The sequence below is a fragment of the Branchiostoma lanceolatum genome, chromosome 8 (assembly GCF_035083965.1).
Source record: "Branchiostoma lanceolatum isolate klBraLanc5 chromosome 8, klBraLanc5.hap2, whole genome shotgun sequence".
NCBI lineage: Eukaryota > Metazoa > Chordata > Leptocardii > Amphioxiformes > Branchiostomatidae > Branchiostoma > Branchiostoma lanceolatum.
In genome coordinates, this window is record NC_089729.1 from 8,094,133 (window position 1) to 8,116,270 (window position 22,138).

General features: G+C 39.6%; 1 protein-coding gene across 2 annotated transcripts in view; it reads right to left on the reverse strand.

Annotated features, from left to right (window-relative positions):
• Positions 1 to 20,994, reverse strand: part of LOC136440922 (uncharacterized) — a 39,832-nt gene extending 18,838 nt beyond the window's left edge. Inside the window, exons 1-5 of one of the 2 annotated variants that reach the window (XM_066437106.1) lie at positions 19,795 to 20,994; positions 19,492 to 19,557; positions 18,215 to 18,362; positions 17,791 to 17,945; positions 15,900 to 15,962 (exon numbers count right to left, since the gene is read on the reverse strand). In XM_066437106.1, coding sequence (XP_066293203.1) covers positions 15,900 to 15,962; positions 17,791 to 17,945; positions 18,215 to 18,362; positions 19,492 to 19,557; positions 19,795 to 20,200 — 838 coding nt within the window. In that variant the 5' untranslated portion in view covers positions 20,201 to 20,994. The remainder of the gene's footprint in view (positions 1 to 15,899; positions 15,963 to 17,790; positions 17,946 to 18,214; positions 18,363 to 19,491; positions 19,558 to 19,794) is intronic. The other variant, XM_066437105.1, reaches the window with a different exon arrangement.
• Between the last annotated feature and the right edge of the window lie 1,144 nt (positions 20,995 to 22,138).

A 22,138-nucleotide genomic window follows, 5' to 3' on the forward strand; every position in this document is an offset into this window, starting at 1 on the left:
ATGTGATATCACTAGTACACGCAGGTACATCAACGGTGCAGAGCTACATGTACTTTATATGGATAGTCAAAAAAACAAGGCAGTCACTATTAATAACGAATGTCAAGAAACAGTTTTCGGCTGAATATATATGTCACAGTAGAGATTGGAATCCAGTAGAGTCCGGAACTCTACTAGTAGAGATTGGAATTCCAATCTCTACTAGTAGAGACTGGAATTCCAATCTCTACTAGTAGAGTTCTGGATTCTACTAGTTGAGATTGGAATTCCAATCTCTACTAGTAGAGATTGGAATCGGGATCCGAATATTGCGATTCCAATCTCTACTAGGATAATTCTACGAGGACAATATCCAATTCTAATACTATTAGTAATAGGAGAAATTCGGATTGCATCAATATGTTTTGGAAAAATAGACTGAATCATTTCACACCTAATATTTCAGCATAGCCAAGCCTACATTCACCATTAATATTTAAGGCGAGTTACTTAATGTTTTAGATATCTGATAACTTTGACATCAACTTTGGAACTGGCTTGGCAGGGGTGAATTAGCTCTTATACCGAGTCACTAACGAACTGGAAAAACTGGTTGAGCATATATTGAGTCACTAACTCATAATGGCCGTATGCAAATGTCTCTGATTGGCATTTCAGTGGCATTTACAAATAGCCATTCACTAAATTTGGACTAGACGGCTATCCCCATGGTTACAATGTATTTTGACAGAAGGTTTATCAGATATCTAAATCATAAAGTGATTCACCTAAAATAGTAATGGTGAATGTAGGCTTACCTATGCTAAAATTTTAGGTGTGAAATGACTCCAAATTTCTCCTATTAGAATTGGAGATTGCCCTGGTAAAATTCCAATCTCTCCTAGTAGAATCTGGAATTCACCTAGTAGAGATTGGAATCCCAATATTCGGATCCCGATTCCAATCTCTACTAGCAGAGATTGGAATTCCAATCTCAACTAGTAGAATCCAGAACTCTACTAGTAGAGATTGGAATTCCAGTCTCTACTAGTAGAGATTGGAATTCCAATCTCTACTAGTAGAGTTCCGGACTCTACTGGATTCCAATCTCTACTGTGACATATACACTTATAATTTCGGGTCAGTACAGGTATCATACTGAAATCGACAGATTGTACATTGCAGTTGCAATTGCTCCATTTTAAAGAACATTCAATATTTAATTTTGGTATACGGTATCAAGCATTCTCGAAGAACTCAGCCAATGACTGTAGCTAGTAATTTCAATCTCTTTTACAGATTTACAGCCCTTCCAAACCTCAGTAACATAGTGGAAACATACTGGAATGTGTTCCCCCTATGTTTCCAATGTGTCACAGAAGGAAACACACAGGAAACCCAATGGAAACATATCTAATTTCCATGACCATATGATACAATCCACAATACATGGTACCTGGCTATTGGTTAGCGAGACAGCCAGGTACTTGGGAGCTAAGTATTTAATATGTGCTATGCTACGGCTGCAAAAGTTTTGAATATTGTTTAACCAATACAATATGAAAACTAACAGCATTTAATTGAAAAGGCACCAAAACATACATTTGCTATAGGTGCTTAGAGTTGGTAATTATCTTATGAGAATTGAAATCTCAAATGTTGAAAAACGTTAAGGGCATCACTGAAATTCTTTTTATGTATTATTGCCATAATACAGATAATAGTGCATTACAAGTCAATGGTTCATAACATAGAAAAGTCTATAGAAACAGACATACGCCAAGAACACATAATCATCAACCCAAGCATGTGCAGGTGCGCAAAATGGTCGCCACTGGGCAGATGTAAGAGACTTTCCCAAATACTGGTCGTGTTCTGGAAAGTGGCAAGTGGAAACTCGATGCGTCATCATCAGTCCTGTCAGCTTCAAGGAATTCAGCCCTTTACATTTGGCACGTTTGCAGATGTTCATTTCTCACAAGGAATCAAAGGATATGTGATTGCAATAGTTGATATTTTTGTATTATTACTTTCATCCTTTAATTGTGAGGTGACATATAAGTTTCTTTACAAGTCTCTGGCAAGCATGACAGAATAAAGATCATTATCCTGTAGACCCACATCCTCCTTAATCACCTTCTTGAGAGTCAGTGCAGAACACGTTGATATACATGATGTTGGACTTCAATTTCTTCATGATTATATTTATCTGTCCCACGCGTATGTCTGTTTCTATGGACCTATGGTATGGTTTTCAGAATTGCATGCATTTTGTAGATAGCATCAAAATTTTAATCTGCGTGCTGCAGTTTGCTTAATTCATTATGATACCTGCACTGATCCTGATTGACCATCAGAACTAAATATATTTAGCTAAAATCATCTCATTTTCTTGATATGTGTTACAGTCTAGTTTCTTGATTGTCCATATAAAGTTCATGTAGCTCTGCACCCATGTGCACCGGCGTGTGTATAATGTGGAGCCCATGCACAGCCTTTTTTTCATTATCAGGGCTCCAGACTAACTTTTAGGCCTAGGAGCACTGTGCTCCTAACCCCAAAAAGTTAGGAGCACCAGCAAAAATCTAGGAGCACCACTACAAAAAGTTGGAAGAAGAAGAAAAGTCTTGGCCATACCAAGTAATACTCCTATTTATCAATGTTAACAACCTGGAATAATGTATTTGAATAGATCATAAAAAATATAGCCTACATGGTGCAGAACAACTAGCAAAGTGTGGTATATAATTTAGTTAGTTATTGGGCAAGAATGATACCGGTGTAGAGGGATTTTTAGAAAAATTGGGCATAGGTTCCCCGGCTGGCCCCTATCCGGGGGCCACGGTGCCTCAAGTTCAATAAGTAGAAAAATACACAATGGTATTTTCAACTTGGAACAAGGCAAGCAATGATTCACATAACCTTGAATGATAAATAAATAGATAACTCTATTACTTGGCTATTGGTTTCATGACCAAAACAAATTAAGTCCCATTCCATGATTTTAAACTTCACTGCTGGCATTAAGTTCAACCCTAAAAACATTTTTACTGGCATTTTTTTCACCCCCACCCTCTGTCTACAAACAATCAAAAATGCTTTAATATTCTAACATTGAAATTCTTGCTCAATAGTATCAAAAATGATCTGTTTGTGCCAGCCCAGTCAAATATCTAGTCCAAATTTCGCGCGTCAGGACCGCGCGGCGCGACCATCCAATCACAGGGCCACCTCCATCGGGAAAAGGAGCTTGCTGCCTCCCCGGTGTGCATGATGTAAACACTCCTGATTTATTATAGCTCCGAAACCGAAAAATCCCCATAAAGAGCCCCCATTCACGGCTCGCGTTATGAGTGGCCCAAATTTACGACGCTTGCTTTTGAATCAGTATATGTTCCTCTCTCCAGCAACAGTAAAATCATTCTCCAAAGCCACTGCCCAGGGCAGATAATGCCCCTTAAAAATGACTAAAATTCAAAGAGATGAAAATTCTGCTTTCATTGGTTCTGGTAACCCCCTAGTACACCCTCTTAATTTCAATACTTCACCTTCAACTTTTGGCAGGTAAAACTAGGGAACCGATGCTATATGGAAATATAAAATTCATAATCGTATCTTATTATTTTTAATCAGAATTGTCAGGGTAGCCATTGCAATTTCAGTAATTTTCAGCCATAAATTGTTGGATTTTTGAGGGTCTCAGAGGGGGGTCCCATAACGCCATAACGAAAAATAGCTGGAGGGTTTTAATTATATGGCTGTTCATAGTTCCACATACCTATCATACATACAAAGTTTGAGCCGATTTGGCCAACCCCCATCTTCCCACCTCTGCCTGGTTTTCTCATGCAATGACTCTTAATAGCATTCTATCACTGTAGGGCGCGTTCAACATCCCGGCAGGAACTGTGGAAAAGTAGTAGAAATTCACAATTTTACTGGCCGATGTTGAGTCAAAGTGTCCATAACAATATCATCTACTTGTGCCATGCAAATATAACTATGGATTTCACCGAGGAGGATAACATCTCGCCGCCGAAGATGACTCAACGCTGGTTTCTATTGGGGACGCCATTACCGCTGGCTTGGTCTTACCGGGTGTTTACTTTTCCCGTGCTCGAACCATGTGCGCTCACGCTAGATTAAAAATGGCCACGGTATTTGGAACGGGGTCTATTGATAGTTGATATCTATTGATATTTCTCTCTTCCTCAGTTACAGATGTCACATGTTTGAGAGTCCCATCATGGAATTTGGCGGATGTAAAAACTTTCCTCATTAATTATGCAAATTAGATACTGATGTACATAATAAGTATCCAATCATGTACATCATCACTCAAGTTATCTACTTACCAAAATCATAACCATCCATGAAGCCTATCTTGGGTTATTATCTTTCAAAGTCTGAAGCAAAATCTGCTCCTGCAGTTTAAAAAAAGCTGCTAGGGGGCCCAAACCTATACAACTTACTCTCTGTCCAAAGAACTATCTACCACTCAAAAATCAGTTTCATAGCATGTTCATAGCGTGAACACAAGATATCAAAACAGGAAGTTCCGCTGCAGTATAATAACATGCCGCTAAGGGTACCAAAATCGAAGCATTTTCAGGTTTTATCAAGACCGACCAACATACCAAATACCAAGACAATCCATCCAAGAATTCTCGACTTATCATGTTCACTAACAGACACACAGACACGTTCGGTAAAATATAACCTTCTTGGTGAAGGTAATAACTAACAGACTACATCCTGTGATCCATATTACTCCCACCCTTCATCAAATACTTCTTCAGCAATACATATCCATACTCTTTGTGCACACTTCCACACAACCTCCATGTAACATTACACCATACAAAATGAGGTATACTAATCAATCGCCTCTTCCTTCCCAGATATAACATGGTTAACTCACCTACCCTGAACACCGTCCTATCCCCATGCTGTGACACACGACTACTGATTGTGATTGTTCTTCACAATGTAAGACAGTGTATATCCAACTTTGGTCTGCTTCCACCAAATTCCACACCACTTTCTGCTGCTACCTTTCTCATACAACTGCCTACAGCTGACTGACAAGCCAATCATTCATAGTTTGGCTATCAAAGTGGCTGAACTCTAAAATTTTGTATTTGACCTTTCTCTCCACATAAAATGACAGCAATTGCAAAGTGTTATCATCGACTAACAAATGACCATAAAATGTCGCAACAAGGTGTTACTACAAATCAAAGTCAATTTTCTGGTGTTGTGGATACTACATGTAGTAATGGAAAATAATAAGGAATAATGTTTATCTTGTGTTCTTCATTTGGGTATACTGTATGTAACTTAACATACAGTCTTACAGTTGTCCCGTCCTTTAGTGACTCATTACATAAAAGACCTGTATCACTGTAACCGAGAGGCCTTTTAGAATACTATGCCCTTTAGTACGTACCTTTGAACTGCCGACATCAATTTTAATGATTTAAGTTGATTTTTGAGCCTCAGTGACACCTCTTTGGTACACTCAATTGTGAAACAGCCAAATGCAACTTGACATTGAACTTGGCCCAAGCAGCAGTTGCATAACTTGCATGATACAGCTTCAATATTCTGATACTCCTGCAGTACCCTGCATATCAATTACAGCCAGGTGTAACATGTCGTATTGCGAACAACCCTTGGACATACCTCAACTGGGGTGCTTTTAAAGAAATCGTGGGTTGCGCTTGAATATCACTTTTGCAATATGTTACTGGATATTTGTTTGCCAAGTTATAGCCTCAGAAACTTTATTTTTCACTTGCTTTGGGTCAAAAATGGACTTTGATCTTAGTCAATCATCCCACTGAAACCCATACTTAACATCTAAAAAAAGGACCTCAGAAAAACTGTGCGCTATATTAGGAAATCTAGATCCAATTATGAAAATAATATTTGTGGCATAATTGTGAAGTTGTTCCTCAATTTCCATCTTTATCAACTTCATTCTACTATTGCATTGGCTCAAAACTTGACCAGGAACTTCAGCAATTATCCCAAAGGAACCAATACTGAAGGGATGATTCCCCATCATGCTTCATGGGTCTATATGAAGGGCTCTACTCCATTCCTTGATTACAAATGGCTCATTTATTTGTTTGTTAATATGCTTGCTCCAGCTTTATCATTGAAATGTAAATTAAATTGCTTCTTTGTAGCAAACATCAATATAACATTACTGTTGCTTTGGTGTTCTACAATGTTTGGATGTGAATAACGTCAGATATGCCTAAGATTGATAGACATGTGCATTTTGTAAATGAGGACTAATTTTAGTAGACAAGCTCTAATTATCAAGCTCTGCGAACCATAGTACATGTATGTATTTCCATTTAAGATTGTTCTAAGTTTCCAGAGCAATTGTTTCCAGAGCAATCAAATGCTAAGGAAATAAAAATTCACCCACGAGCAGTACTTTGTTACAATGCCTTATATGTTACAATGCCTTATTTTCAATCAGGGCCAAATCCACATGGAGACCTTACTAGTATTGTATGCGTATCATAATATCAAAATGCACATTAAATTGGATTTTTCTTTTCTTACAATCTGTTTCAACTAAATCTGCTGTAAAATACAACAATTGATTCATACATTAGTCGATCCGACCTACTTTTAAAGCCTGTATAATGCCTTATTTCATGTGTTGCTATGGAGGTATATTTTCCCTACCTAAGGTTGCCATGGAAACCAGACACTTTCAAGAGTTAAAAAATAAGCAGTCTTCTGTCGATTTTGACTTTCTTTAAGTGTGATGCCATTTGGTGAAGTATTACAGAAGTTACATGTATGCTGTTATATTTGGTAGTGCATACAAAGCATCGTGGGTAAATTAGATCGTATCAAATTCTAGTTTCATTAAAAATTGATTACAACATCTTTTGTTGTGCAATATAACAATTGCTTCATAAATCAATGAATTTAACACACTTTAAAAGGCTGTATAATACTATAAACCTTTCCATTGCTATGGAAGTATCTTTTCCATAGCAACGGTTGCCATAGAAACATGCCAGGCACTTTCAAGGTTCTAAAAAGGAACACTCTCCTGTTGCTTGTGACTTTCTCCAAGTTTGATGTCATTCAGACAGGTATCCAACGAATCATGCTGTTTTCTATTCAATTCATGGCTTAATTGCCTCATTTCCATAGATTTACATAAAGAGCCCTGGAACCATGATGTCCCACATGGACCATAGAACAACATACCTTAAAATGACCAAGGGACATCAAGCTATCATTCTAGGGTGTGCTACGTTTCTCAATTTTTAGGCCTCTTTAGAGAATCTCCTCCTGTGCTATTAGATATGGAACTGAGACAGGGTGCACAGATTTAATCATTGTTTTCTTAAAATGTGGAAGACTTAATGACTGATCTGCCAAGGTAAGGTAATGTTCCAATGATACGGTATGAATGCTCTCTTAAAGCAAGTTGTGGTACACTTTAACAACTGAAGGTTATGTTTATTCCGAAGGTCGTAGGAAGAGGAATCTGATACTGTGGGTGGTATCAAAAGTCTGAAGTATTGTCAAGTTTGTCCATGGATAATTTCATAGAATAAAATAAGAGCTCGGACTGAACATGGCGGCGGTCAGATAACTTTTCCCTTCCCAGTTCGGCGAGCAGTGAAGTATACGAGGACCCTCTAATTGCACCAGCTACGGTTAAAGCACATTCGTATTGGATTCGTTCAATGAATTGAGAGTCTGAAGCAGTGCAACCGTGCCATACTACACCACCATACTGGAGTAGGGGACGGATAAAAGATTTGTATATTGTTTCCAAAACTTCACGGGGAAGCTTAAATTTAAGTTTACTGAAGGTTGAATTTTTTTTTGATGCATTGGCTATAGGGGTGGATACCGCTTCGGCTCAATAAGGTCCAAGTCCAAGTTTAGGTCCAGAGATTTAGGTTCAGGTCCGGACCTGAACCTGATCCTGTTCAGTTGATGTTTTGTTTTTGTTTTTTAGAGAATTAATACTGACATGCACGACTATAAAAGTTTATTTCAAGACAAACGAGTGTTTGATATTTGAATGTTGCACTTATTTAAAATGCCTTTTTTGTCAGAAGGGAGACTCAAAAAGCTTTTTATCAAACAAAACAGAAAAATTATTTGTACTTTATTCAGTTTTTTTTGGACTCAGGTTTTGGCTTTCAGTTTTTTTGGACTCGGTTCTTGGATGTTATAAAGGTCCGAATCAGGTCCAGCGAACCAGTATCCACCCCTAATTGGCTAGCATATTTTAAATATGTGTATACCAAAACATAGTAGATGAAAGATGGACCCCGATATGTGTGTGACAGTCAACAGATTTGATTTGTTCATTACCAAGGAAAAGGGGTGGATGTGGAGGAGGGTTCAAGTGAGCCTTTGTAGAATAACAAGTTTTGATTGTTTTTGACGGATTGAGTTACATTAGCCACGTATTTGTCCATGATAGTATCTTAGAAAGGTCAGAATTGAGTCTAATGGCTGAAACAGTAGGGGATTCTACAACATCAAGCAAGGAACTATAACTGCGAACAGAAAATAATGAGTTTCAAGTTCCTGTATCATGTCATTAATGTACACGAGAAATAATAGTGGACCGAGCACTGATTCTTGAGGTACACCTGCTCTTATCTTGCGCCAATCAGAGTTTTGACCTTCTATTACGACATGCAGCCGCTGCTTTCTACCAGAGGTAAATGTAAATCTGAAACCAGTGGAGAAAAGTTCCTTCCACCCCGTTTTGTTTAAGCTTGAAGATTATGCCTTATAATATGCCAAACCATAGTTAGGATTAGTTAATTTTAGTTAGGGTAGGCAACAACGAAACGGGGCGGTAGTTGGAAACTATACAAGGATCACCTTTGTTAAAGATAGGTACAACATTTGCTCTCAGGAATAATTTTGAGCCAGCTGAGGAATTTGGGTCCAGCCCCGTGCTTAGCAATATAATTGAAATCACTGGCAGGGCTCGAAATAGTGGGTGCATGTGCACCCAGTGCACCCAAAATTGGAGCTGTGCACCTAATTTTTGACTGTGGGTGCACTGGTGCACCTATATATTTTTGTAGCCTATTGGGTTAAGGTACTATTGTACACTAGTTTACAGAATATTCTTGAAATGTAAGTGTAAAAAACAGCATGATAACTTTTTGCTGTACTGTACAGTGCTTTATTTAATGTATCATTTGTTTGAAATTTTAAAGTTAGCTATAGAATTACAGATTGAAGTTATTAAGAGAGGCAGCAACATTCAACTTTATTTTATCTGGTGCACCCAAAATTCTTTCTGTGCACCCAATTTTTTTAGTTGGGTGCACCAGTGCACGTATTCCCAAAGATGAATTTCGAGCCCTGCCATGTAATCTGTACATTCTAGGTATTGTGTAATAGGCAGCTATTGTCAGCTTTCAACAACCAGTCAAGTCAAATTTCATCTTCAAGTTGGAGTTCTCTAGATACACGACTGATGATGTTGGCTATTACGTCAGGGCTCGAAATAGTGCGGGCATGTGCACCTGTGTGCACCCAAAATTGGAGCTGTGCACCTAATTTTTGACTGTAGGTGCACTAGTGCACCTAGATATTTTTGTAGGCTATAGGGTAAAGGCACTATAGTACACTAGTAAGCAGCATCAGAAAAAGCAATATACCCTTTGTTGCACTTTCTTTGATGCACTATTGTCTGAAAATTGGAAGCTATAGAATAACAGATTGGAGTTCTTAATCATAATTATAATAGCATTAAACTGTAATTATGTTTTGCTGACATTCAACTTTATTTTATGTGGTGCACCCAAATTTCTTTCTGTGCACCTAATTCTCTTGGTAGGGTGCACCAGTGCACCTATTTGCAAAAATGGATTTCGAGCCCTGACTGGTAATGATAATAGTGTCAACATTTGAATTAAATATTGACACTATTATCATAATAAGGAAGCAGCTGTGAAAACGGAATTTTGGAAGGAGTCGATAAAACTATCAACAGTTCCTAAGTATTGTCCAGGTGGCCTGTAATAAGCTGAAAAGAACGCAGAAAGTGCCAGGGAACAGTTCAAGCCAGATACACTCAACAGTCGAGGATTCCAGATCACAGCGACGTCTAGACTAAAGGCTATATGATCAGATCAGAAATCAAAACACCTCCACCATGTCTGTTTCTGTCACAACGAACTGGAGTTAAATATTTTAAAGGTTATAACGCGAGAATTGGTAGATGGACTATCATGATTTTTGGTGCATGTATGTGGGACAAAATCATATGCTAAAAATGCAAATATGTGCATAATTTGCACAATTTATGGGGAAAATCTATAAAACATCTGCATTCTAGTATAGATCTTAAAAAATGTGACATATGTACCCAAAAGTCAACATGGCTGGATATCAATTAAACAATGACCACCTCAACTCATAATTGGGCTGTATAATGTACAGTTGAATGGTCCCTAGTATCATACTAGTACTCTCACCTCTCAAATAAACGTACCGGTACGTTTATTTTTTTTCGCCAATAGTTCCACCCAGTACTTTCTTATTCTAGACGGTACGTTTATTATTTTTTGAAAAATTTAGGCTTTGCAAACCAGGAATCCCTCTAAAATCGTAAGTTAAGGTTTTTCTGCCCATGTTTCCCCGGTATTTTTGCTCGTAATTCGCTATTTTTCGGCCTACCGGCGTTGATTTTCTCGCCGCTTTGACGGCCTTGTGAAAAGTATCCTGGCGGCACTCGTAACATATCGGTCGATATCGCTATGACGCTACAAAGTAAACCGCAAAATAAGACGCGACATTGACATTTTAAAATACAATTTTCATATAAATAACTTTGATAGTCTCTGTTTACATCGTAAACCAAAGCACGCTGATCAAAAACGTGTGGAGTAGGGTGCTCGCCTGCACGGGGAATAATAATTTCCTGACCACTATATCCGTAGTATCGGCAGCGCGGCGGAAGAATTATTTGTTCGCAGAAGACATGTAACACGTTAAAACAACAATCATAACTTAACTTCCCTTGTGATATGTGTTTTGAGGCCACAAAATCTGTAAAACGGCAGAAATATGTCCGATATGATTCGGTAAACAACAGCGCGAAATCGCCAAACATGGCCGCCACTCTCAGGCATTGCGACAGTAAAACTAGCAGCATATTGCGTAGTGCGGATACCGATCTTTAAAATGATACCGTAAACGCATGGAAATATTATATTTTTTGGGCAACGATAGACACACAGCGCCATATTTATTTTCAGAGGGTTCACTTTCTTAGATAATCATAAGATTTTCCCAATTTTGGCGGTTCATCGCGGGTTTCTAGTGTCAACACGTAATGGGTAACTTCTTAGTATGTGCGGTCTGTGACGTTGAGCTTCTTTTACAGTCGATCTCTGTTCAATATTGTGGGATTTACCGCGGGAACTCGAAATCCGAGCGTCTCACTTTGTTTTCGACGCTATGGAGCAAAAGTTTATAGACATATTTATTCTGTGGAAGGACTGTGTTCATATTTGTGTTTTTTTGTGGTTGATGTCTTTAGAAAATATGATCAGGTACATTTAACTTTTAAAAGTACTCTGATGATTTTTGTTATATGTCACTGATTGTCAGTCATAATAAAATGATATAACAATTTTCTTTGATCACTTGCTTCAAGTTCCAAGTAGAAAAAGCATGTATCATGTACATTTTCACTTGTTGAATTTGAAAGCACCGTGGCCCCCGGTTAGGGGTCATAGCGGGGAACCTATGCCCAATTTTTCAATATTACTATTATATTTTACGAAGAGGTGAGGAAGATCATCATGATTTGAACAAGCTATGGACAGTTATTCTGTTCAATATCTATATACTTAATAGGTATGGCATAATTGACTAAATATAAGTTACCTACCTGCTTATTATCTTATTTCCCTCTGACAGTGACAGTTGTACATGTATGGACACAGTTTACCTAGCCTCCACTGTCGATTTTTGAAATTTTCCGGGGGGTACTTTTATTCCAGGGGGTACTTATATTACATTTTGAAAATTTGTCCGGGGGGTACTTCTATTCCAGGGGGTACTTCTATTTGAGAGGTGAGAGTAGTGGTAAATGGCTGGAATGTTTCACTTAGTTACGTGTACATGTAGTTGAAAGTCAGCATCAGTCATAAATCACTCTGAGAAAATACTACAATTGCCGACTCATGATTATTTGGCAAAGGTACGATGAGAGCTAAATGTGTCCTCCAGACTCCCTATAAGTCGAGTTCAGACCATGACAGCCTGTTCCCAACAGGGCTCACTGAAGCCTCCCATCCCTGATCTGATCCTACCAAAAATTAAGTTTGAAACATGTCAGCTAATTGTGGTCTCCAGTCTACCTATAACTACGTATAATTAGAGTTCAAACCATGACAGCCTGTTCCCAACAAGCATGGAGTAGTATCGCTATCCACAGGAACTACATGTATAAAGTACCTATTGACTGAGTTCAATGTGAGTATTCTAGTTGATATCCTGTAAGATTTAAATAAAAACACATATAACAATTAAATCTTATAGTCATACAAGTCTCATAACCTAAACAAAAACATGTTGATGTTGACTTATATCTTTACGAACTGGGTCAATTCAGAAGCGTATAATGCAAATGAGCAGTCTGGACGTAGACAGGCGGAGTTTATTGACTCTCGGCTAGGTGTCAATTACTATGCTAATCCCCACAGCACACACAGCCAGCCCTGAGATAGCCCTACCATTATGTTCAACAAATCTCCCTATAAGTCGAATTCAGACTATTTAAGTCTTTCCCCAACAGGGCTCACTAAATTCAGTCCTGAGCTAGACCTACCGTTATGTTTCAAACACACGTCCGCTAATTGTGGTATTCAGTCTCCCTATAAGTTGAGTTTCCTCAACAGGGCTCACCAAATCCATTCTTGAGCTGAACCTACCGACAGTACCGTTATGTTTCAAACACACGTCCACTTATTGTGGTATTCAGTCTCCCTATAAGTTGAGTTTCCTCAACAGGGCTCACCAAATCCATTCTTGAGCTAGACCTACCGTTACGTTTGAAACACACGTCCGCTAATTGTGGTATTCAGTCTCCCTATAAGTTGAGTTTCCTCAACAGGGCTCACCAAATCCATTCTTGAGCTGAACCTACCGACAGTACCGTTATGTTTCAAACACACGTCCACTTATTGTGGTATTCAGTCTCCCTATAAGTTGAGTTTCCTCAACAGGGCTCACTAAATCCATTCTTGAGCTAGACCTACCGTTACGTTTGAAACACACGTCCGCTAATTGTGGTATTCAGTCTCCCTATAAGTTGAGTTTCCTCAACAGGGCTCACTAAATCCATTCTTGAGCTAGACCTACCGTTCGTTTGAAACACACGTCCGCTAATTGTGGTATTCAGTCTCCCTATAAGTTGAGTTTCCTCAACAGGGCTCACTAAATCCATTCTTGAGCTAGACCTACCATTATGTTTGAAACACACGTCCGCTAATTGTGGTATTCAGTCTCCCTACAAGTTGAGTTTCCTCAACAGGGCTCACTAAATCCATTCTTGAGCTAGACCTACCGCTATGTTTGAAACACACGTCCGCTAATTGTGGTATTCAGTCTCCCTATAAGTTGAGTTTCCTCAACAGGGCTCACTAAATCCATTCTTGAGCTAGACCTACCATTATGTTTGAAACACACGTCCGCTAATTGTGGTATTCAGTCTCCCTATAAGTTGAGTTTCCTCAACAGGGCTCACTAAATCCATTCTTAAGCTAAACCTACCGTTCGTTTGAAACACACGTCCGCTAATTGTGGTATTCAGTCTCCCTATAAGTTGAGTTTCCTCAACAGGGCTCACTAAATCCATTCTTGAGCTAGACCTACCATTATGTTTCAAACACACGTCCGCTAAATTGTGGTATTCAGTCTCCCTATAAGTTGAGTTTCCTCAACAGGGCTCACTAAATCCATTCTTGAGCTAGACCTACCGCTATGTTTGAAACACACGACCGCTAATTGTGGTATTCAGTCTCCCTATAAGTTGAGTTTCCTCAACAGGGCTCACTAAATCCATTCTTGAGCTAAACCTACCGTTATGTTTCAAACACACGTCCACTAATTGTGGTATTCAGTCTCCCTATAAGTTGAGTTTCCTCAACAGGGCTCACTAAATCCGTTCTTGAGCTAAACCTATAGCTACCGTTACGTTTGAAACACACGTCCGCTAATTGTAGTATTCAGTCTCCCTATAAGTTGAGTTTCCTAAACAGGGCTCACTAAATCCATTCTTGAGCTGAACCTACCGTTATGTTTCAAACACACGTCCGCTAATTGTGGTATTCAGTCTCCCTATAAGTTGAGTTTCCTCAACAGGGCTCACTAAATCCATTCTTGAGCTAGACCTACCGTTACGTTTGAAACACACGTCCGCTAATTGTGGTATTCAGTCTCCCTATAAGTTGAGTTTCCTCAACAGGGCTCACTAAATCAATTCTTGAGCTAGACCTACCGTTACGTTTGAAACACACGTCCGCTAATTGTGGTATTCAGTCTCCCTATAAGTTGAGTTTCCTCAACAGGGCTCACTAAATCCATTCTTGAGCTAGACCTACGTCCGCTAATTGTGGTATTCAGTCTCCCTACAAGTTGAGTTTCCTCAACAGGGCTCACTAAATCCATTCTTGAGCTAGACCTACCGCTATGTTTGAAACACACGACCGCTAATTGTGGTATTCAGTCTCCCTATAAGTTGAGTTTCCTCAACAGGGCTCACTAAATCCATTCTTGAGCTAAACCTACCGTTATGTTTCAAACACACGTCCGCTAATTGTGGTATTCAGTCTCCCTATAAGTTGAGTTTCCTCAACAGGGCTCACTAAATCCGTTCTTGAGCTAGACCTACCGTTACATTTGAAACACACGTCCGCTAATTGTGGTATTCAGTCTCCCTATAAGTTGAGTTTCCTCAACAGGGCTCACTAAATCCATTCTTGAGCTAAACCTACCGTTATGTTTCAAACACACGTCCGCTAATTGTGGTATTTAGTCTCCCTATAAGTTGAGTTTCCTCAACAGGGCTCACTTAATCCATTCTTGAGCTAGACCTACCGTTACGTTTGAAACACACGTCCGCTAATTGTGGTATTCAGTCTCCCTATAAGTTGAGTTTCCTCAACAGGGCTCACTAAATCCATTCCTGACCTGGACCTACCGTTATGTTTGAAACACACGACCGCTAATTGTGGTGTTCAGTCTCCCTATAAGATGAGTTCAGACTATGAAAGTCTTTCCCCAACAGGGCTCACTGAGGCCGACCTTGAGCCAGTCCTAGCTAGAACTTTGGCAACACAAATGCCATGGTTGACGTTGATTCCTGCCATGGGGCTAGGACGATCCGCGTGTGTGGCCAACACCGCTTCCCACGCTAAAGTGACCACTCTGAGACAGATGGCCCGTGATATCTACGTCACAGGAAAGGACGTCACAGGAAAGGAGAGAGCTGATTGGCTTCACTATTGAAGCGAAATTCCGTCACCGAACTGTGAAGGAAGACCATTGTTTAGCTCTCTAATGAACGCATGTGATTTCGGGAGACCGCTTTACTAATCTTCAAGCATCCACTGTTCCCAAATCAGACAGCTAGAGAAGCTCCAGTCAACCAGAGAACCTCCGGGATTGTAGCACACTTCGTAATGATTAATTCAAGGATACAAAGCATTGGTATTTGGTGTCTTTGGTCTAGATTCAAGCTACCACACGGTTATTTGCTAGCGCCAAGGTGCCAATAGTACTCCGCACAGCAGGGAAGCCGCAGAAACTGCGGTTTTCCATAATACGCTTCTGAATTGGCTCAGTTCGTAATGTCAAGTGCATATGTATTTAGATATTCTTACCATGTTTGGCCATATTCCTGTTCCTCTTATAACTGGGCTTTGTATTGTTCAGTTGAATGGTCCCTAGAATGGGACAGAGAAACAAGGTTAAGTTATAATTGTACTCTTGTACACCAAGGTTACACATAAATGGTGAATTGTGTTACACCGAAGGGCAGTGCTATATACAGGCTACACTGATATAGTTTGTGGCTGTCTTCTTAAGACCAAAACTGACATTGCACCGAATTGCGGTGGCAAGCAATAATAAATGGGAAGTGGGTTGATTCTTAGGAGATCAAATTAACTTCTGTTCCTATCTTAGTTCAAATCCAGATTTTATCAAACTCATCCACCAGTTACCATATCTTAATAACATCAATTCTAAAACTTGGTAAAAGTCAACAAGGTAAAATGTACAAGGATGATATGGTTCAACTAGATACAAAATGTAAAAGGGGTGGGATTCAATTTACTTTTTATGGGGAAACAAAAGACCCAAGCAAAAACCTGCCGACAGAAGCCTTCTTTAGTTTAGGGAGTGGACCGCTAGAAAGGGACATAAATTTTAGATCGGACACCCGAAACATGAAAACGTTGTAGAATCGTTTCTTTTTTAAATTGACATGGACAACAGCTGCTCAACCACACTCTCTCAGCTACAGAGTTTTAGACTGGATCACATGAAAATTTGATTAAAATATCAGTCTTCCTTTCACTTTTACATTGTCAAACTGTATTTGTTGGATCACTTTGGCTGAAATCTTAAAAAAATAGGGAAAAGAAGAGAATCCCTATTTTTTCAGGTATGTAACCAGAACTACAACAATTATTTTCCTAGGACTCATGAGCCAGGCAATGACATTATTGATTGGACCTACATATGAAGACCTGTCAGAACAGCAAACTTAGAACCTGGGGCCCTTAATAGTAAGTTACAAAGCATTAAACAAGCAAGCACCATTGCATCTGTTGGATATATGGAAACTAGAATGCATGAAAGCTGCAACCCTTCTTTTATCATCCTTTGCTATTTAGTCAGTATCCACTATAGGAACCTCCAGGATACTACCATCATGAGTTCTTTTAAGGCTGAACTGCCTGAAAGGAGTCAATCAAGGAAGAAAAGAAAAAACGAACAAGAGTTTACAGTTGTCACTACATGTATTGTACTAATACATACACATGCACACACAAGGGTCTGCATGCTCTTTTCAGTAAGTTATTTTGATTCACAACGGAGCGAGCACCTCGTTTATCTTGAGGAAAGCAAGGGACATTTATTATGACGCACTTTGTAGGTTCAAAACTTTGAAGGAATCATGTAAAAATATAGTATCATCATGATAAACATTTGCAGTTGCATTCACAGCACACAAATGGAATAACCTATTATAGCCTGTGGGTTCACTGGAAGGAATCCAAAAGATTTTCATCTCTTAAACCGAAGCTCCAGAGCAATTTTAGCAGCATGTTAGTCATCAATATTACTAGTTGCTATGGCAATACAGAGCTCAAAATACTGGGTGCTTGTGCACCTGTGTGCACCCAAAATTAGAGCTGTGCACCTAATTTTTGACTGTACACCTAGATATTTTTGTAGGCTGTAAGGTAGAGGTACTATTGCACACTACCTGTAATATGCAAAACATTCAAGTATCTGAAGAAGTAATATAAGGTTTGTTGTACTTTGGTTGATGCATTACTTACAGAAAATACAGATTGAAGTTCTTAAGAGCGTTAAACTTATATTTTCTGCTGACATTCAGCTTTAATTTGTGTGGTCCAACCAAAATTCTTTCTGTGCACCTAATTTTCTTGGTTGGGTGCACCAGTGCACCTATTTCCAAAAATGAGTTTCGAGCCCTGCAACAGATGCTGCTGAATTGCCATGATAACAGAGATGACGTACCCAGATTGTCCTGACTCACAGTTGGCAGGCTGCGAGAGCTGGGCCCGGACTTGTTCTTGGCAGTGATGCGGTACATGTAGTTGTCCTCAATATCCTTGTCAACCGTCTCGTCAACGAATCTGCATTCCTTCAGAGACTTGTTTATACAGGGCCACCTGTGGAGGGTATCAAAGAATCAAAGTTAATTGTACACCAACTGTAACAGATGTATAATGTATGGAACAACCACAAAAATGTGCATATAACATGTCTAAAAACTCTACATGTACTTTTCTATTAGTGAAAAACGGAAACTACAGGAATGAACAGGAGACAAGTTTGTGACTAAGATACATGTAGTACAATCTCTTTTTCATAGAGGGCTAGATATACATGTAATGATGTATAATGGTTTAAATATAAGTGATGTAAGAAGAATATGCACCTGACAGCAGTGTGCTCCTTGCGCCCGGCGATGCATCTGAGAATCTCGGAGCCTCCGTCGGTGTTAGGGATGGTCCAGCTGATCTTCATGGAGTCCTTAGTGACATCTGAAACTTCAGGTTTGCCAGCCTGGCTAGGGACACGTACATCTGCAGATAAGGAGAACAGTCGACGTCGTCTCAGAGTCATAGCCATCTGTCTTGCTATAATCAACATTAAGCATTGTCGGTAAATCATTTGTAAAGTATAATTGGTAATTCTACATAGCACATTATTTGTAATCCAAGTTATCCATAAAAAACAGTGATCATAAATCATATCTTCTCTTACAATACTAAAATGTAGAAATGAGAAGTCGAATCCATGTAGTTTATAATCCTTGTAATAATTTGACTATGTGTTACCTGTTTACTATTCTTTTGTTGTGGCCTGTACTTAACTCAGTGGGTATTTGTGTACAATAAAGGTCTTTATCTACTATTTTGACTGAGAAATTCATGCATGTATTCTTGGAATTTCGTTCGTATCTAAAATGGCTTTTTTCAGTCTCGATCATGTATCTCATAGCTGTGAACCCCACGGCCCACCCCCAACAACAGGAGTTGCCTTCCCCCCAGTCTAGCCACACCTGGAATGCCTGTAGAGTGTAGTAGTAGTAAACTTAGACAGGGCATGGCAGCTTTTTCGTAACAACATAACCCCCCTCCCCACTCCGTCATAAACTGTGTATAAGGCAAACCCAGGAAAATCTGTACCAGGATGTATGAAAAATCCACAAACTGACAAAGGGTGTCCGAAAAGGTTGACTTAGGAAAGTCAACACGATAGGCGACTAGTGTATAAATAAGTACCGATCTGTCAGCATAAATTTACGTAACGTTACGCGTATGCGGTCTCCAACGAAGCCAAAACTATGAATAATCCCCAATAATCCCTTCTTGTTTTAGAATCATCAAACAATCGTTATTTCACTTACCAAAGACATCGTCGCCCGTGAAATATAATCAATCATCCTATTGTTGCTGGTAGCGCCTTTATCGCAGCGTGACCATTTATCAAACGTGCAAAAAACAGTGACAAAACTGGAGAAATGCATGGAGAAATCCACCTTTGAGATTTTGAAAACAAATTGAAAACGAGGCAGTTTCCCGATGGCTTCCGGAGATACCCGATGAATAGCGGCCTCTGATGGTTTTCATCGGAAACAGTTCGGGGTGGGTATTCGACTGCTACACTAGCATATGTAAATCTCTACATGGTGTGCGTAGGTATTCCTACCGTGATATCTGGCCATATTCCCGTCCCTGTCATGCTTGGGCTGTTTACCGCCCAGTTGAATCATCCCTAGAAACCATGCGGCAAAAATAAATAAACAGAGGGTTTTAGAATGTACAAAATAAAACACTGATCAATGAAAACAAACCATACGACTGCAGACTGTGACCACGGCGGTTACTTATACCAAGGAGGTAAGCATTAAACCTCCTTGCTTATACGCCTCGAAAATGCTGTTTACCACATAGCCGCATAAAATATATACAACTTTTTTGGAAAAGCAACTTGAAAAATGTTACAACTTACCTCCGATGAAAAGGATGGTGAGAAACGTGAATGTGGCAACATTGGCAGCAAAAATGCCATGGTTGACGTTGAGAACAGCCATGGAGCTGGCAGTAGATGATCCACCACGACTGACGACTGGCACAAAACTGACCACACATACCGTGAGACAGGCATGATACTGTCTCCTGGCTTGCATGACGTCACAGCAAAGGAGAACGCTGATTGGCTTCAATATCTTAGTGAAATTCCGACACCGGAGTGTGAAAAAATGGCCATTGTTATACTGCAGCTCTCTAATGAACAGGAGGAAGCCCGCTTCACAACTTCTGTTGACTCGGACTGGGCTAGGTAACGTGTGACCCAGCCGCGGGAATGGAAGCGATTTCCGCCACCACAATACACATTGCACTAAAAAACATGTCATATCCTGTCTCTGGACCGGTGACAATTTTGAGAAATGACGAGGGTATAACGTTGGTACAAGGGTCTCAGAAAATCAAAGCTCAGTTCCCAGAAGGAGCAGTGAGGTTATTAGAAGTGTGCCAGAAGTTTTGCTGCCGCTGGGAGTGTCGTGTTCGGAAAGCAACTCTCCAGAGGCCCGACAATCACACTTGGCTGGAAATGTCAATCTCAGCTTCCCCTGAATGGGTTCAAAGCGTTCAATCCTCAATAGACAAGGAGCTGGAGTTTAACGAGTACGCCTACAGATGGAGACCAGACTTCAGAGATGACCCTACTAGACAGGTGAGTAACGAAAATTTTGTTCTATTATACATCTGTTATATTAAAAGACATCGTAATGTTCCCTCCCAGTTTGATTATAGCTTATTTACCTATTTTAACCTCCTTTCTTTTACCATGTCAGCTATGTATCACTATACACCCTGTTATGTTTTAACCCACAGGGCACCGCTAGCAACGAGAGTTCAAGTGACAACACGAGCAACGAGGATTCAACTGACACCGCGAGCAACGAGGATTCAACTGACACCGGGAGCAACGAGGATTCAACTGACACCGCGAGCAACGCCAGCAACGTTGAAGTTCACGAGGATGCCGCCAGCAACGTTGAAGTTCACGAGGATGCCGCCAGCATTGAAGTGTGCGAGGACTGTGGGTTTTCCATCTTTAGCAGACCAGTAGATTTAGATGAAACTCATCGAAATATAAGAGACAACTTGTATAGACAATGCTTTACTTGTGGCGACAGGAACGCACTGTACATGTAATTAACTCGGGGGGGGGGGGTCATTTGGGGGGGGATTCCTTTAGGATTTCTCTAGTTTGGGGCCATTCTCGCTAACAGCTTCCGCGTTTGTCTCAAAGCAGAACTTACATTCTGGTTTTGTACGTTTAATGCATTGAAAATTCCCGGAATCTTCAAGAATACTTTCGTATTCTTTTACTAGGGTAGCACCCTCAGTGGCTTGGCACTTATTTTAACGGGGAGGCCCTATGTACAAAAATATACAAACATATTTCTGCATATTCCAGTACAACTATCAGATATGGTTAGCATTAATTTTGAGAGGAAACTTACGAAGATTGACAAACTGTTATATCCCATATCCTTGGAAAACAAAGACATTAACACTTATGAGTAAGGTTACTTTGATTAATACACTTATTATAACACAATTAATTTTTCTACTTAGCTCTCTCCCATCCCCTCCACCTGACTTTTTTCATAAATTCAAGAAGAAAATATTTCAGTTTCTCTGGGGAGGTGGACCGGAGCGAGTGATGAGAAAAAACTATTTGTAGTACTTATGAGCATGGTGGTCTAAACTGAGAAATTTGCAGTCTGTCGATCTCACATTAAAGGCCTCATGGATGCCTAAATTATATATGAACAAGGGATGGTTTTGTTATAAATTGTTATTTATGTCTAATCCGTTGTTTAGATCAAGTCTGTTTCCCTTTGCGCAGCTTGACATCCGTGATTTTGATTGTTTTATGGGAAAGCCGGCACCCATGTATGTGTGATCATATATTATTGTTTCCGGGGTTTATGTATCAGTTTTGTGGTTTTTCATGTGTTTCATTTATTTTGTATATGTGCAATGTTTTTTTCTTACTATTTCTTTGTTATTTTGAAAACTAATAAAAAGAATGAAAAAAACCACATATTTCTGCGTCAAATTACAAAATAGTATCCATACTCATAGTGATTTCATGCCAGGTCGTAAGGATTAGAGGTCAGGGGTCTCGCAATTCTTTTGCACAGTGTTTTGAATGCTTGCATGGATGAACCGGTTTTAACATCTAGCGGCAGTGTATTCCAGTTCTCTGTGCGCAAATGTACGTTTCCCAGATTCAAGCTTAACTCTCGGCAGTGGCAAAGAGTGATTTGGAACCATGT